Genomic DNA, 17,697 nt, shown 5'->3' with positions numbered 1-17,697 from the left:
ATGATCCCAGTGGCAGTGGTTAGCTACCTGGGGACAACAGATGCTTCTGACACTCCCTGGGTACTGACCCAGCCTCGCACAGCCTGGAGCTGGTCTGTCCCGCTGGCCTCATCACGGACAGTATGGCCAAGCAAACGACAGCACGTGCTTTGCTGACACCGCGCGTCTTTGCAACGTAGGAATCCCAATAAGCCCCTCTGATGAAGCACATATTTGAGACGGACACAGCTTACAGAGAAGCTGCCGCCAAAACAAACTAGCAATTTCTGATAACCAGGATGGAGGGAAGACATTCATCGCCTACAACAGGGAAATACTTTTCAGCAACCTCCAGCTTTTACATGCAATTTTGCCACTGATTTGTCACATAGAGCAGAAAAAGTCACTCGCTCAACCTCCCTGAGCCACAGCTCACCCACTCACAAAAGACTTCAAAGGCCCACGTAGCACTGCCTCTAGCTGAGTGTTAGGGGGCGGTTGGGGTTTAATCTGACCAGCACCGTCTCTCAGGCTCTCTCAGTCTCACCGTCACGCTTTAACATCGGCCGTGGACACGCAAGCAAGCTTCGGCTGGTTGGTTCTGTCGGTCTAATCACTGCCAGGGGTCACCAGGGAGGCAGAGGCCTGCCCAGTACGGATGAACCCCGCAAAGCACCAGCTGTACTGAGCGCGTGGGGGGGCAAAATTTAAAAAACAAAAGGAAAATACCAGTCCCGAGCGCGCTGTATTTCTGCACGCACCTGTACCTCTGGCTGTAAAGTTTCCCAGGACCTGGTCGGAATGCCTCGCCTTGCAGCTGTGCAGCCCCGAGCCATCGCATGACACACTGATGATCTTCAACAGCTTCTGCCCAGTACGAGCTCTGCTGGGAGGTGCAATCCCGATACCGTCTTTAAACCAGAAAACAGGCACAGAAGAGCCGTGGCTGTCACAGGAAAGTTCAATGGTGTCTGCGCTCCCAAACACCAGCTCTCCCAGAAAGGCGCTCTCGTTCCTCAAGTATTCTGCAACGGGAGAAAGAAATGGAAATGAGTAAATCAGAGCAGGCGTCAGAGGACGAAAGGGCATTTCAAAAATCAACAGATCTTCTATTTGCCCTGCTGACGCATCCACGTGCCCAGAGCTCCCCCTTGCCCGGGGGAAGCCTTGCCTGCAGCCAGGCAGGCCGTACTGCGGCCAGGCAGCCGGGCACACTACAGTCAGGGCTCTGGCTGACCTGCAAGGGTGGCTTCGAACCTGCAGCGACCAAAACACGGCCCCCCCGCCAGGTGCGTCACAACAACCAGCACAGACCTCTGGGGGGGTCACCCCAACACCCAGGGGTGCACGGGGGGCTGATCTGGCAGCGAGGAGCGTGTGCTGAAAAGGGCACGGTTCAGCCTCTGGATCTCCGTTTCTTGATTTCTGTGAGTCTGTCCACAACCCCCGTGGGACCCAGCACGGAGGGGATACAAGGAGCAGGAATGGGGATAAACCCGATGGCTCAGGTGGCTCTGGGTGGCCCAAAGGCAGCCTCCGTGGGCTGAAGGAGACAAGGGGGAAGGCCGGACAGCAGGCGCAGGCTGGAACAGCTAAAATAAATGAACCCACCGCTAGCTCCCTGCTGGAGTTACTCTCCGGGCAGCAGCACCAAAGACTGAGCACGAAAGCTGAAATCCCTCTTTCTTCACTCTACCTACCAGCTGCGGCAGTTTGTTCCACCAGTGACGACAGGGAACCCTGCCACGGGCTGGAGAATTTTGTTTCACCATAGGCTAATGACGCAAAGAAAGGTTCAGGCTCACGAGTCTCCCCAGGGAGGAACGTGGGGCGTGTTGGAGGTGTCGTTCTTGGGCCTCATGGTCTTCAGGCTCATTTGAGTGACAGAAGCTCGCTTCTGACACTGAATGGTTTATTCATCCTGTACCCCAGTTTAATAGAGAAGAATTAGCCCTCGACACCTGCCCTCAGCCCAGCCGGGTCAGCGGCCATAAGCCTGCTTATGCCCCTAAGGCAGAACCATTTCTGGGCTGGTGCAAGATGGATCACGGAGGATCCCATTCCAGCACACAGGCACCGGGGTGCCGTGACTGCATCATTATCAAGCAAAAAGTCATTCAAACCAGAGCGGTCGGAACCTAGTCCTGTGATCCAAACCTAGGAGGCCCGAGCTGATCCCTGACGGGAATCAGACACGGAGAGGTGACCCTCACTTTGCAGCTGAAGCAGAGCCATAGATTACAATTTGACTATGAAACCAACGCAGTTACAGCAGCTCTGGATTCCTCAGCATGTGGCATTGGCTTCAAGCTGCTCTTCGGCCATTGAGCGAAGGAGCTGGAGCAGGTTAGGACAGAAGAATGGATTGCTTCTCTCTTCGCCTCATGCAAATTTTTATTCTGGTGCAAATGTAAGCATTAAAAATACAAAAATGTTTCCATCAATAGCCTTGCAGGGTAGCCATAAAGAATCCTGGGGGCCTGAAAACGTCGTATTTCATGGGAGGTATCGCCTTGCAGAAGGAGTCACATTTTAACTACAGGCTTTACTCAGCTCAATCTCACAGGGTTTTCTGCTTTTGGTATTACAGAAACCTCCTGGTCCTTCAAGCCAAGGGGCAGATGCTTTAGGGGTAAGCACACCACAAATACCACGTTCACCACAGGACTAAGCGCCCTTCTTCACACATCCAGGGATCTAAATCATACCCACGGCACTTGGCAGCCTGAGCTGGGAGCAGGTTGGAAAGGGGCACCTGGACACTCAGCTCGGCTGCACAGAAAGAGCACCTTTTTTTCTTTTTTTTTTTTAACAAGCTCACCAGGTAAACAGCCCAAAGAGGGGCAAGCAGTAAACTGATAAGCTCTGTAGGAGGGCAAGGAAAAGAAGTCAGCGCATAACAAAGAATCTGATGGCATTTCGGCATCGTAGGTGCCTTCAGACCGGCTTTAAACCAGCGTTTGTGCAGGGGGTGCTGTCGGATTTACAGTTCAGTTTCCTGAGCATAGCGTTGGATATCAAATGTCACTCCTACGTGGAGAGGGGATGAAGGGAGAGAGGGGCCTGGGCCATGCCAACACCCCCAGGGCCTGCGAGGCCCCCCCAGTCTCTTCCCAGGACAGCTGCTCTCGGTGGCTGAGCCCCCGGCGGGGTCTGGGCAGACGGAGGTGCTGTGGGAGCGTGACAGTGACAGGCCTGGACACTGAGAGCGCCGCTCACCGTGCTGTATTTCAGCCGCTTGCCTGGAAAAGGGCAGCCGCTCACCCTCCCTGAGCTGCCGGCAGGGCTTTGGTTCTCATCCCTGACAGCTCTGGATATTAAGGGCGTCAGCAAATAGAAAGCTCCGGGAAGGGAACGGTTATAAAGGGGAAAAGGAGAACACACACATTGGCAGTGAGAGCATCCCTGCATGAAGGGCAGTGCACGCTCCGCGCTTGAGGGGGAAGGAGAACTTTGGGGCTAAGATGTGGCTTATGGCACAGCAGTCCTCAAAGAAATGCAGCTGTGTTGCGCAGGCTTGACTACTCTACGTACACAGATATTTGTATAGTAAGAAAGCGGCTGAGCCACAGCCCAGGGATGTCGCTTCTGCTGCACAGCACTACATCCAGGGCTCTCTTACGGTGGCCACCGCGGTGACAACGTGGCATCAGCAAGTCTGCGCTTAATCGGCTCTGTGCTCCCCAGCCCCACGGCAGTGTGCCGCACCAGAGGTTAATAACGGGGAAACCTCAAAACCTCCCGCCCAAGGGAAAGCTGCAAACCTTGAAGTCCTTCAGGCAGGAGCGTCTCAATAGCCCTTTGATGTCCTGCTGTAAAGGGCTTCCCAGTGTTAGAAGCTTTTAGTTTTCCTCCACATGAAAAGCAGTTCAAAACTGTAAAGGGCTGAGCTGACTTGATCCCAGATGCAGACCTTCACACCTCCCAGCAACCTTAAAACTCCCCGGGGCCAGATCTCCCCCTGCCGGAATTACCTCTTACCTACTTGGCCCTTAACCTTGGCCGTCCTGGCCGGTTTTCTCAGCCCGCTACACGAAACCACATGTTGTCATCCTTTTCTGACAGCAGCACGTTGTCTGTTGTTTCGGTCACATTAATGATTGCCGAGGGACTAAAACACAGATCGACAGATACGCTGATTCGTACCCTCCATGTCCCCAGAATATAACAACATCCCTGGTTGATTAAGTTCATCACTTTGGTTACAGCATGACTATTAGCGCTACTTGATGGCGTGACTTGGTTTCCTATCCCTTTGCTCCTTAAGCTCAGGGGTTAAGCTAGCCTGAGAGTGCTGTAGGAAAGCATCAGCCTTTAGGCAACGTTGAGAGTAGCTTTTCAGAATGAAGCTACAGTATTTAGCGGCAAAGAACAAGTCCATAAAATTACTGAAAGATTTCTGAGCCGTTAGGTGACTGCCAGCCTTTTTTAAGCTAGCTCCAAATGTCACGCTCATTGAGCTGATCTTACACTTTGTGAGTTAACTGATGGATGTGTCAGGTCAGCTGTTCGTTATCGCTAACGAAAACACATTTTGTCAAATACTTGATCAGCAGGGGGTGAATTTGATCTGGTGCTTGTATAAAAGACTCACCCCCCGTGCATGGCATAACCTGAAGACAGCATGTTGATCCAAGTCTTGTGGCACATACCAAAGTATGTAGGTTTTTAAATAATCAGGAAATCTGGAAATACAAGTACAAATTATGAGAAGCAGATGGTTTTGTTTCCTTCTGAGGAATAATGGCACAGGCGTTGTCCTCTGGAATAAAGAGAACTACTTCACAGGATAAGAAATGTGTTTGTGCAGATGTGAACAAAAATCAATCAACAACCCACTGCTGGGGGTGTGTGTGTGTATTTCCCCCCAACAGAGACATGGAAGGCTAGCAATTTAGTACAGTGTGACAATGAAGTATTGTCATGGTTTCAGCTGGGATAGAGTTAATTTTCTTCACTCTAGCTGGTGTAGTGCTGTGCTTTGAAATTAGCATGGAAAAAAAACCTGTTGAGATAACACACAGATGTTTGGGCTGTTGCTGGGCAGCGCTTATACTAGTCAAGGACATGTCCAGCCTCCCATGCTCTGCTGGGTGCACAAGGAGCCGGGAGGGGAGGGGGCACAGCTAAGAGAGTGGATTCAAACTGACCAAAGGGATATTCCATATCATGTCACGTCATGCCCAGTATGCTAGCTGGGAGGGGCTGGCCGGGGGAGGGGGGAGCAATCGCGGCTCGGGGACGGGCAGCGTCGGTCGGCGGGTGGTGAGCGGTTTTATCGTTTGTGTTTCCGTGGTTTTTTTTCCCTGTTTTTCCCTTTCCCTTCCTTCTCCCTTTTATTATATTAACATTATTGTAATTATTATCATAATCATTTATCATTATCATTTTATTGTAATCATTAAACTGTGCTTATCTCAACCCACAAGTTCTTTTGCTCGTCCGATTCTCTTCCCCATCCCACAGGGGTGGGGGGGAGTGAGGGAGCGGCTGCGGGGTGTTCAGTTGCCAGCTGAGGCTGAACCACGACAAGTATTTTGAGCTGTAATAAAGAAAACTCATTAACCTCAAAAATTAATTTTTTTTAGAGCCAGTAGCCAAGGAGCAGCCGAATGTAATTACATGGTGAAATGCTTTGTGCAAAATGGGTGTTTGGAACATTGACACGGCAAGAAAATGTGAAAATATGCTTTAGTAAAAAGTAGGATATTAAAGCACAGGGGAAAGGGTGTTGAGTGAACAAAGTACATTTCTGTCACAGTCAGTAAACACCATTAAAATTAAACGGCAGGGGAAAGCAAATGGACTATTTTTATCAAATAGGGAATTAACCAATATACCCAATATATGGTATATACACACAAATACAATAATGTTAAAAATCGGGAATGCGGCAGAGTTACAGGACGGTGAACGTTTCTGTGCACTCGCCTACGTTTGTTCATGCCCTTCACGTAGATGCTACTTAGTGAACAAGACAAAGGAGGAGGAGTTGTGATTTCCAGATACGTAAAGCTAAAATACAACCCCCAGCCCCGGTTCCAGAGGACTTGCCGCTGACGTCCTTACACCTAAACCAAGTAAACTTACGTCCTTGCATGAGCTAAGCAGTGCCAGACTAAGAGAGATGATTTGCTTTGTAAGCATTTGTGCTTGCAAGCATCTCAAGCAGATTTATTCCACCTGAGCGTGATCCATTCGTGGAACCACAGCCAGAGGGAATGCAATAGCTGACTGACTGTGGCTTTTGACTGACCTGAAGGCCAGAAATATTTCCCTTCAAAAGTTCTCTCACCAACAGGGCCGAAGCAGGAGTTTTACAATACTCAGCTTTTTACTGTCTCTCTGGTATGACTGACGCTTGCTGGACAGGCCCAGTGTTGCCTGACATTGGGAGAGACCCTGTTCTTACTTGGCTTGAATAGAAATGATCAGATATTGAAAGAAACAAGTGGATGATGAATGTACTTGGAACAAACCTAGTATAGTGTTTCTTATTCAAAGCTGTGATTTGAAATAGCTTTTGCAGCAAGAGCAAAGAGCCTCACGTCAGGTTTGGACCCTAACAGTGAGGGTTTGGGACCACTAAATGAGGCTTTGTGCGTTAAAAGACGGCTTTGGGCTCTAAAACTCAGTGTGGAAAGAGAAAATGACGGTTTGAGCATTAAGAGACCGTATTCGATGCCAACAGTAAAGGTTTGGGATATAAAAATGAGGCTTGGATAATAAAAATGAGGTTTTAGTACCTAAATGTGAGGGCTTGGGGCTTTAAAGGAGGCACTGAGCATTAAAAAAGGGGTTTGGGCCCCTCTTGGCTGTTAAAAATGAGGCTTTGAGGATTAATCAAGCGGTTTGGACTGAAACGCACCGTTTAGAATGGAAAAATGACGGTTTGAGCATTAATAGAGTGGATTTGATGCTAAATGGGATGCTTTGGGACCTAAAAAGGAGGCCACAGAGTACTAAGAGGGGTTTGGACCCTGAAAGTGAGGCTTTGGGACCTAAAACTGAGGCTTTGAACCTGAAAGACAGGTTTGGACCATGAATGTGAGGGTTTGGGATTTAAAAATGAAGCTTTGAGCCTTAAAACAGGGGTTTGGAACAAAAAAAATGAGGCTTTGGGACCTAAAATAACGCTTTGGGCCTTAAAAGAGGCGTTTTGACCCTCAAAGTGAGGGTTTGGGATCTACAAATGAGGGTTTGCAGTTGAAAATAGGGCTTTGGACATTACAAATGAGGTTTTGATACCTAAAAGTGAGGTTTAATGCTTAATAGAGCAGTTTGGACCCTGGAAGTGCTGGTTTAGAAAAGAAAACTGAGGCTTTGAGCCTTAAAAGACGTGTTTGGCAGCTAAACGTGGGCTTTGCAAGATATAAAAGAGGCCTTGAGAGTGAAAATGACAGGTTGGCACCCTGAGAGTGAGGGTCTGGGACCTTAAGAGGAGACTTTCAGCCTTAAAAGAGGGGTTTGGAACTCAAAAAATGAGGGGCGGCAGGACCCCAGAAGCAGAGGCTGCGGGACCCCAGAAGCAGAGGCTGCAAGGTTTAAAACAGGTTTAGACACTGAAAGTGAGGCTTTGGGCGGTAAAAATGAGGCTTTGAGCATAAAAAGAGGGGTTTGGACTCTAAAAATGAGGCTTTGCCGGTGGAAATAGGGCTTTGGACATAAGAAATGAGGTCTTGGCTCCTAAAAGTGAGCTCAGGTTTGGGTGCTAAAAGTGAAACTTTGGCACCTAGAAATGAGGTGTTAAAAGGGGGGTTTGAAACCTGAATGTGAGGGTCTGGCACATAAAAATGAGGCTTTGAGCCTTAAACAAGGCGGGTTTGACTCTCAAACGTACCGTTTGGAAGGAAAAAATCATCATTTGAGCATTAATAGACAGGATTTGATGCTAGAAGGGAGGGTTTTATGTCCCAAGCCCGTCTTTCAACACTCAAAGCCTCATTTTTCAGTCCCAAACCCTCACTTTCAAGGTCGAAAACCCTCATTTAAGGCACAAAGCCTCATTTAGGAGTCCCAAACCCTCACTTTTAAGCTCCAAACCTATCTTTTCCACGCAAAGCCCCATTTTTATATCCCAAACCTTCACTTTTAGGGTTCAAATCCCTCCTTTTTAGGGACAAACCCTCATTTTTAACAGCCTAAGCCTCCCTTTTATTGTCCAAACCCCTCTTTTAATGCTCAAAGCCTTATAGTCAGGACCGCAAACCTCACTTTTAGGGTCCAAACCCCTGTTTTAAAGGTCAAACCCTCACTTTTAGGACCCAAAGCCCTCTTAACACAGCTAAAGCCTCCATTTCAGCATCAAACCCCCTCTTTCAGCACTCTGTGCTTCATTTTTAGGTGCCAAACCAACCCTCACTTTTAGCATCAGATCGACTATATTATTGCTCAAACCATAAATTTTTTGTTGCAAACCATGAGTTTTAGAGCCCAAACCCCTCTTTGAAATCTAAGAGACTCATTTAGATGTCCCAAACCCTCACTGTTAGGGTCCAGACCTGTCTTTTTTACTGTCAAAACCTCATTTATATCTTGCAAAGCCTCACATTTAGGGTCTAAATCATCGTTTAGGGCTCAAAGCATCATTTTTTGGTCCCAAACCAACCCTCGCTTTTAGGACCCAAACCCCTCCTTTTTAGGGACAAACCCTCATTTTTAAGTTCAAAAGCCTCCATTTTATTGTCCAAACCCCTCTTTTAACGCTCAAAGGCTCAGTTTTAACTGCCAAACTCTCACTTTCAGGACTCAAATTGTTATAATTAATTTAGCCTTAAACGGAATTCCAATTAAAGTTTACAATTTATTGAATAGAGGCAAGCAAGCAGCGCTGGGTGCACGGGGGATCCTTCCTCCTAACGTGCATCCCGTCATACAATGCTACAGGGCTTATATTCAGTTAATTAATAACAATTAGTAAAAAACACGCCTAAGTTTACACTCACTGGTCAGTGATAAGCATCCCACTTGCCGTTGGGCAGCCGTAGTTAAATTAGCCACACTTGCCACGTAGATTAGCCCGCGTGCTCTTTACTGGGGGTGGGGGGGGGGCAAGTCTTTTTGGTCCTGACTTGGGTCGGTGGTCGCACTCTCCCCCTGCCGGAATTACCCTTCCCCCAGTTTCCATGCCTCAGCGCCTTCGGAGCCAAGAAGGTCCCTGCCATCACCACTGGCCGACCTGTGCCCCCCCCACCTTGGCACCCCCCTTTGTAGCAGGGTGCTTCCCCTGTTAGCAGCAAACCCCCAACCCACATTCCAACCCTCCCGACCGTTAGCGAGTCAATTGACCGGCCCTGGTTACACAAGCACCAACAGTTCCATATTGACACGAATCACATGAACACATTTTACAGAATCCCTCTTTTAACTCTCAACGCCTCAGTTTTTAGGTCCAAACCTTCAATTCAAGCGTCCAAACCCCACTTTTCAGGCACAAAGCCTCATTCAGAGGTCCCAAAGCCTCACTGTTAGGGTCCAAACCCCTCCTTTTCATGGACTAAATCTCATTTTACAATTCCAAACCCTCCCTTTCCTTGTCCAAACCCCTCTTTTAACGCTCAAAGCCTCATTTCCAGGTCCCCAAGACTCACTTTCAAGCACCCAAACTCCTCTTTTAACATCAAAGCCTTATAGCTAGGACTGCAAACCTCACTTTCAGGGTCCAAACCCCTCTTTTAACGCTCAAAGCCTCATTTGTAACAGCCAAACCCTCCCTTTCAGGGTTCAAATCCCTCTTTTACAAGTCAAAGCCTCAGCTTTAACACCCAAAGCCGCACTTCCAGCATCCAAACCCCACCTGTAACGCTCAGTGCCTCCTCTTTAGCTCCCAAACCCTCACTTTTAGCAGCGACTCCGGTCCCTTCATGCTCTAACCATCAGTTTTTCTTTCAAAACCGTGCCTTTTAGAATCCAAACCCCTCGTTTAAGGCTAAAAGCCTCATCTATAGGCCCCAAACCCTCACTTTCAGGGTCCATACCCCACTTCTAAAGCCAAAAGCCTCCGTTTTAAATTCCAAACCCTCACTTCTAGGGTCTGTGGCGGTTTGGCCGGCAGCTCAGCCCCACACAGTCGCTCGCCCCCTCCCCACCGGTAGATGGGGGAGGGAATCAGAAGGGTAACGCTCGTGGGTTGGGATAAGAGCAGTTTCATAAATGAAATTAAAAGAAACACCAACAGAAATGCAACGGAAAGGAGAACAAGGAGAGGCGCAAAGCCCCGCGGGGTGGGGGGAAAGGGGTGGGAAGGGGGGGGGGGGCGGGAGAGGGGGAACGAACCGCCGGAACAAACCGCCCGCGCCGCAGCCGCTCACCCACCGCCGACCCGCCGCCGCGCCGCTCCCGAGCCGCCACTGCCCCCCCCACCCCCGCCCCCCCTTAATATCCTGGCCGTGGTGTCACGTGGTATGGAGTGACCCTGCCACCGGCCAGTCGGGGTCAGCCGCCCCCACCGCGGCCCCGCCCCTCCCCGCCCCGCCCCACCCCCGCGGCAGAGCGCGGGAAGCCGGAAAGGCAGCCGCCCCCCGCGCTGAGGAGAATTAACCCCTTCTCAGCCAAACCCAGCACAGCCCCCTCCCCCTATCCCGCACCGCTCACGCCGTGCCCAGGTCCCACACCTGGGCTGCTGCCCGCCGAGTCAGCCATCGCTCCGTCGCTGCTGCACTCTGCTTGTGTCGCAGTTTGTCCTCCATGGCTGGGGAGGCTCGTACTCTGCTATCGTGGGTACAACACAGAGGTGACACACAATATTATATAGCAGTTCGCATTGCCCCATTCACTTCATTGCCTGTTTTCGCCCAAAATCAAACCCCCTTGAGGCACACACCGGACTTCTCCGTCCTCCCGCACCACCCACCAAGTGCGCCCAGGCCCCCGAGCAAAAGCAATCCCACGAATGGCTTTGCCTTTGCCGGAGGCAGGGAGGACCCAGACTGTGTTGCCCAGCGTACTTTTTGCGTGGCTACAGGGGCTCCATCCCCTTCCACAGTATGTAGGATTTCTGACTGGGCAGGGCCAGCTCGCCTGGCAGATCCCCTCCTGTTGACTAACCACGTGGCTTTTGCCAAATGTGCACCCCAGGGCTTGGGAGGGAAACTGTGGGCATGGGAAACCATTGGGATAGGAAACCATCCCAGGGCTGAGAAATCATTGCTGGCATGGGAAGCCATCACTGGGATGAGAAATCATCGTTGGGATGGGAATTCATGGTGGGGATGGGAAACCCTCATCGGGATGAGAGATCAGCCGGATGGGAAATCATGGTGATGGGCAGTTGCTGAGGCATGACAAATCCAGCCCTGGCAAGGCTGGCTCAGGCAGGTGCTGGCGGAATCATCGCCCTGGGGACGGAACCCCAGAACAGTGTTTGCCCCAAACAAACCCCACACTGACCCACCGCCATGGCAGGTACAGCAGCAGGCTCCTGCTCCTCGTGGTGCTCCGGCCCTCCAGGTAACCCCCCAAGGGGCTCTGCCCACCAATATCTCACCCCACCACCCCTCTTTGCTTCCCCCAACAGAGAGGTTCCCTCTCCGGCTGCCCACGGCATCGCAGGTGCCCAGCATGAGCTTCACCACCCCAGCCATGCCAGCACCGGTCAGTGCCCACGTGCTGCCCTCTGTCCCGGGGCTGGCAGTGTCTGGTGAGCCTGCCCAGCTCCACACCGGCACCCACCAGCTGTCCCAGCCCACCGTCTGGCAGGCGGTGCCAGGGCCCCTGGGGGCCCCGGGGCAGGTGGTGCGGCTCCCCAGCGGGGTGCCACCTCCCCCAGTGGCACAGCTCCCTCACGGGGTGCAGCTCCCCACTGGGGTACAGCTCCTCAGTGGGGTGCAGATGCCCATGGGGGTACAGCTCCCCACTGGGGTGCAGCTCCCCATGGGGGTACAGCACCCGCAAGGCATGCAGCTCCCCACTGGGGTGCAGCTCCTCAGTGGGGTGCAGATGCCCATGGGGGTACAGCTCCCTGCTGGGGTACAGCTCCCCACTGGGGTACAGCTCGCCACTGGGGTGCCTCTCCCACACGGGACGCAGCTCCATGCTGGGTTGCAGCTCCCCCACGGGGTGCAGCTCCCCAGTAGGGTGCAGCTCCTCCATGGGGTGCAGCTCCCTCACGGGGTGCAGCTAAACCATGGGGTGTCGCTCCCCACCATGGCTGCTCCCTGTCCCCCTGCCTACGGCTGGGGACAGCAGGTGGTGCCACAGGTGCTGGTGCCCCACCAGCCGAGGGGGATGGGGCCACGGACCCTGGACCAGCAAGAGCCCATGGACCCCACGGGCTCCTGCCTGCTACGCGCCCCTGACCACACTGGCGACCCACCACCGTGCTGCCCCACGGCTCAGCCTTGGGTCCAGGAGCACCCTGTGCTCCACACCCTGCCTGGCAGCGCCCAGAAGCCATCGGAGGGCTTCAAGAAGGAAGTGGTGGCCATCGAGGACAGCGTCCCTGCTGCCAGCCCCCACCAGACCGGCCTGGCTCTGCCGACCTGCAGAACCAGGATGGAGCCTAAAGGTGAGCTCTGGGGGGTGGCAGAGCCCGCGGGCAGCTGCCCTGAGCCAAGGAAAGCTTGCATCACCCCGCGCTTGGGTTGGATCTCTTTGCTTTTTCACCAGTGGAGACCACCCCGGCAGCCCCAGAGAAGCCCGTCGACCTGCCCGAGCAGGGGCCACAGGCCTTCGCTGAGGCCTGTCCTGAGCTGGCAGAGGACACCATGGCCAGCTTGGTGCTCTCCTGGCTCAACACCTTGGAGAGCGAGGACAGCCTCCCCGATGGGCCTGACAGCCCCAGCCTCACCGCCTTCCTCCACGAGCTCCCCGACCTCTCCGAGTACGTGGCGGAGGGCGGCTGCCCCAAGGAGCCAGCAGCGGCGGCGGGGCTGGGGGACGGCGAGGTCTCTGTCGACGACGTCGACGACTTCACCAGCTTCCTCAGCCGGGTCCCTGACTTCTCCGAGTACGTGGCAGAGGGCAGCTGCCCCCATCAGCAAGTGGTGGCAGCAGGGCTGGGGGACAGCGAGGACACCATCCCTAACGGCCTTCCTTTCCCCAACAGCCTCATCAGCGCCGATTTCCTCGATGACCTCCACGACTTCTCCATGTACGCGGCAGATGGCGCCTGCCCCCAGGACCATGCGGTGGTGGCAGGGCTAGGGGACAGTGAGGACACCACCCTGACCACCAGTGTCCCCAACGTGACTGGCGAGGCCCTTGATGAGCAACCTGACCTCTGTGGGTATGTGGCGGAGGGCTGCTTGCCCCAAGGAGCCACTGGTGGCGGCGGGGCTGGTGGATGGCGGGGACACCATCCCCAATGTCCCCGACTTGACAACTTCCCTTAACAAGCTCCCCCACCTCTTGGAGTACAGGGCAGAGGGCGGCTGCGAGGTGGACAAGTTGGCAGCAGTGATGCTGGTGGACGGTGAAAATATCCTCGCCGATGTCCCCGACAGCCTGGACACCACTGCCTCCTGCAGCGAAGACCCTGACCTCCTGGAGTACGAGGCGGAGGGCGGCTGGTGCAAACGCCGCCTGCAATCGGGGATGCTGGGGGATGCCGACCCCTTCTGGGGGGTTCCGGCCTCCCCCTTGCAAGACACCAAGGGGAACCAGGGCGGGGTGTCGGAAGTCCTCCCCACCTGGTGGCGGCCGTTGGACACATCCGAAGAGAGCTCTCCGGAGACTGCATGGGAGACTTCTGAGGACAGTCCTGTGGAGAGTCCCCAGAACGATCCCCTGCAGGCTCCTCCAGAGACGGCAGAGGAGACTTCTGAGGACAGTCCTGTGGACAGTCCCCAGAACGATCCCCTGCAGGCTCCTCCGGAGACGGCAGAGGAGACTTCTGAGGTCAGTCCTGTGGACAGTCCCCAGAACGATCCCCTGCAGGCCCCTCCAGAGACGGCAGAGGAGACTTCTGAGGACAGTCCTGTGGACAGTCCCCAGAACGATCCCCTGCAGGCTCCTCCGGAGACTGCAGAGGAGACTTCTGAGGTCAGTCCTGTGGACAGTCCCCAGAACGATCCCCTGCAGGCTCCTCCGGAGACTGCAGAGGAGACTTCTGAGGTCAGTCCTGTGGACAGTCCCCAGAACGATCCCCTGCAGGCTCCTCCGGAGACGGCAGAGGAGACTTCTGAGGTCAGTCCTGTGGACAGTCCCCAGAACGATCCCCTGCAGGCTCCTCCGGAGATGGCAGAGGAGACTTCTGAGGACAGTCCTGTGGACAGTCCCCAGAACGATCCCCTGCAGGCCCCTCCAGACAGTCCCCTGCTCAGCGTCCTGCAGTTCCCAATGCTGAGTCCCTTGCCCAGCTCCCCAGAAGCACCCCCAGTGTCACCAGCCCCACATGGCCCAACTGGCGGAGACGGCGCTGCGGAGGCAGCCTCGGATGGGTCCGACCCACCTGCTGCTGCCGCCGGGCGTTGTGTCCTGCCAAGAGGGGCCCCGATGGGGAGAAGCGGGCGGCAAGCAGGCCAAGGGAAAGCTGGACGGCGACAGGGCAGTGCAGGTGGCAGCGGGCTGCGGGTGGGAAGCAGCAAGCGCAGAGCATCCAATACCACCAACGTGCCTGCCAAGCGACGTAGGACCCGAGAGGAAGCCAGAAGGCAAAGGCTCTTCATGGGGCGGAGAAGAAAGGTTTAATGCAGCGGCCCACCCAGACACCACAGCACGGAGGCCTTGAACTGCTGCTCTGGGACTCCCGCCCCACGCCCCACCCCAGCCTTGTGACCCTCAACTGCTCCAGTCCCACAGACCCGTGCTGGAAGCTACGGCCCCCCGCTGCCCGGGGGCTGCGATACGTTCCAGGGAACACACAGCATTGCCAGGTGCCAGCACAGCCGGTGTCAGGGCCCAGCCGGGCCCCGCAGCTCCCGGCAGCACTGGGCCGCACGCCCCTGCAGCACCCCAGGGAGGCCCCAGGAGGCCCCGGCCCAGGAGGAAGCCGCGGAGCAGTGGGCGCAGGGGCAAGGCGGGGCAGACACGCTCACCGCTCCAGTGAGACTCGGGAGTCCCCTCTGCCCGCCCTGATGGTGCCAGTCCTAGGCCCACTGGGTGCCACCTCTGATCCCACCGCCTTGACCCTGCGCCGCTGCCGGCATCCCCACCGCAGCCTGGAACCAGAGTCCCCAGGAGCAGCATCCCCACCCGGCGCTGAGGATGCTCCGCATCGTCCTGAGGGTGCCCTTGCTCAACTCCAGCCACAGTTTCCACCTGCTGGGGCACACAGTGAAGGTGGTGGGGCTGATGCCCCAACCACCCAACCCGGAACCCAATTCCTTGATGGCAGCCCCGAGACCCAGCGCAGCACTGGATGCCTCAAGCCCCCGCTGACAGCAAGAAGGACACGGCACCGGCGGCACCATCGAGCAGCAAGGCACGCACCAGGTCTGCCGCCAAACCTCAGCAGCCGAGCGGGCTGTGCTTGTCGCCCACGGAGGCCAAACCCCACGGGAGGGGCTGCCGCAGCAGCTGCACATGCCGCCACAACCTCCCAACGACTCCCCGCTGTCCTTCGGGCCCTGGGGGGGCTCACGGCTGCGCCCACCCCGCTGGAGGAGCAGGAGCAGTCGGTGCCCATCACACCCGAGCAGCGGCCCCAGCGGGAGCGTGTGAAGACGCTGGCCCAGGAGGAGCGGGAGCGGGCGGCCCTGCAGGTGTCACCGGGCAGCTGCACGTTTGTGTGCAGAGGGAGGCCAGCATGGACATAGCCAACGACTACGGCTACCCATAACCCACCGGCCCAGAACCGTCCCCCCCTCTTCGGAGCTGCCTTTTCCTCTCTAGCATTTGACTGCCGACAGAGCAGTGCCGCGGTGACGGCCTCGGTCAACACCTTCCTTCCGGCTGCCCTGCGAGGTCCTTGCACCTCTCGTGGTCAAGACAGTGTGATCCTGCTCTACCTCATTTGGCTGCAAGAAGAGTAAAGGAAGAAGCAGCTCCCAGAAGCCTCAGCAAACAGTTTGGCAAGGTCTTCTAGCCTGCTTCCACAGTCACAAGACCCCGTGCTGTTAGTATAATGTCTCGTTGCCTTCTCTAGAAAGGCACTGAAGCAGAATGGCCTCCCTGTCACTGCTCGCTACCAGCAGCAACAGAGGCCTCAGAAAGGCCAGGATTTCGAGTCTTTCACCAGCAGGCCAGGAGTAGTGCGTACTACGGGATGTGGCCACTTGTAGTCACTTGCAGTCCAGACACTCAAGGTGGTTTTAGCTTCAGCTGCGGTGGTTGTAGGCACTGAAGCTTAAACCCAAAAGGAAAGAGAAAAAGAACAGCTCTCCAGGCACACGCTGTTCAGAAGTTAAAGCAGAAGAAAGGCCAGCGTGGCACACGCTCAAGGACAGGGCTGCCTATAGCCCTTTGGCAGGGAAGCTGCTCCCCAGCCAAGCGCATTTCTCCTCCTCTCCTACAGTTCTCCTCCCTCTCTGTCCCCGTACCTTCAGCTGCAAGGTCTGACTGCGATTCAGCACTGCCCGGAAAGTGAACTGTCCCACGAGCCTTCCCTGCTCCTCACGTTCCTACTTCAGGCCCAAGAGAAACACGGGGGTGGAGAAACCAGAGCGCCTCACACACTGTGGGAAGACTGAACTTCAGTCGGTGAAGCACGGGTTTATTTCAGCTACGCAGTCAAAGGAAGACGAGCACAAGGAGCAGACAAGAAGCTGCACCTAGGTAGCACGCCACGCTTGCCTACTCAGCGAGTCTAGGCTGCCACCCAGAGAAGGAGCAGATGTTCCCAGGGGGAGGGGGGTAACCTGAGGGTCACAAATGCCCACGGGGATTGAAAGCCAGAAGGGCTAGGACAGTGCGCTGTGCCACCTCCTCTTCCCTCTGGCTCCCCGAGTTCCATCATGCCCCAGAACCTTCCTTTCGAACAGTATATTGGACAGAAGCGCAATACAGCTCCAAGGAGCTTGCTGCTTCTGCGAGCCAGGAGGAGGCCGGAGGCCGCTGGACTCTTTGACCCATACTCACCCCCGGCTTAGAAACGCTGTGCAACCCCCAGCCCCCCACGCTGGAGAAACCACTCACGTAGACAGCCATGTCCTTTGGAGCTCTGCAGATACTGTCTCCAGGGAACGTTGTCCTGAAACGTGGTCCATGGTGACTGCTCTGGGAAGGATTGGCACAGACAGCTTGATGAAGGCTTGTCCCCGACTTCCCAGCAAGGGCCAGCACTTTCCCACATGGTTTTCAGGCTGGAAGGAGAAGAAGAAACTACGTTCACATGGAGAAGGGTGCCCTGGCTCTCATTCCTGCTATGAGCATCACAGGATTAAGAACTGATTTGGCCAAGCAGCTCGGCTCTGAACCGCAGACAGTGCCTTCGGTCGGACCCTGCGGGTACCAAACAGAGAAGCAGCCGTGAGAATTCACGGGTCACAAGAGCACGTCAGTGGAGAAGCACTTGCATGGCAGCGAGCTGGGTGCGCTGCCTGAAGAAGCTCTCTGGCCTCTCTTGGTGTGCAGCAACTCGCCAAGAACAAGCAAGGGATGGTGCGGCTGAAAGGCACCGGCCCAGGGCAGGTGGCAACTAGGGTCCCACCTGGACAAGCCTTTCCTGTAAGGAGAAGCCATTGCTCCCCCCATCCAGTCCCACCTCCTCCCACTGGCACCAGCCAACTCTTCAACTTGTGCAGGCGGCTCAGGGGCAGTGCCAGGACAGCCTGCAAACGCAGCGTGAGGCCCTCCAGCAGGGCAGGCTCTCAGCACCCGCTTGTGCTCACTAAGAGCCCC

The 17,697-nt window shown here is 55.0% G+C and overlaps 1 protein-coding gene across 2 annotated transcripts in view; it reads right to left on the bottom strand.

Annotated features, from left to right (window-relative positions):
* The window catches only part of LOC135317587 (cadherin-related family member 5-like), a 30,425-nt gene extending 13,020 nt beyond the window's left edge, over positions 1-17,405 (bottom strand). The window contains exons 1-2 of one of the 2 annotated variants that reach the window (XM_064473903.1): positions 16,993-17,405; positions 741-1,004 (exon numbers count right to left, since the gene is read on the bottom strand). In XM_064473903.1, the coding sequence (XP_064329973.1) occupies positions 741-1,004; positions 16,993-17,149 (421 nt within the window). In that variant the 5' untranslated portion in view covers positions 17,150-17,405. The remainder of the gene's footprint in view (positions 1-740; positions 1,005-16,992) is intronic. The other variant, XM_064473902.1, reaches the window with a different exon arrangement.
* Positions 17,406-17,697: the final 292 nt, after the last annotated feature.

Source organism: Phalacrocorax carbo, chromosome 26 (genome assembly GCF_963921805.1).
Source record: "Phalacrocorax carbo chromosome 26, bPhaCar2.1, whole genome shotgun sequence".
Lineage (NCBI taxonomy): Eukaryota > Metazoa > Chordata > Aves > Suliformes > Phalacrocoracidae > Phalacrocorax > Phalacrocorax carbo.
The sequence above is the reverse complement of the archived record's forward strand: the minus strand, read 5'-3'. Positions and strand labels throughout refer to the sequence as shown.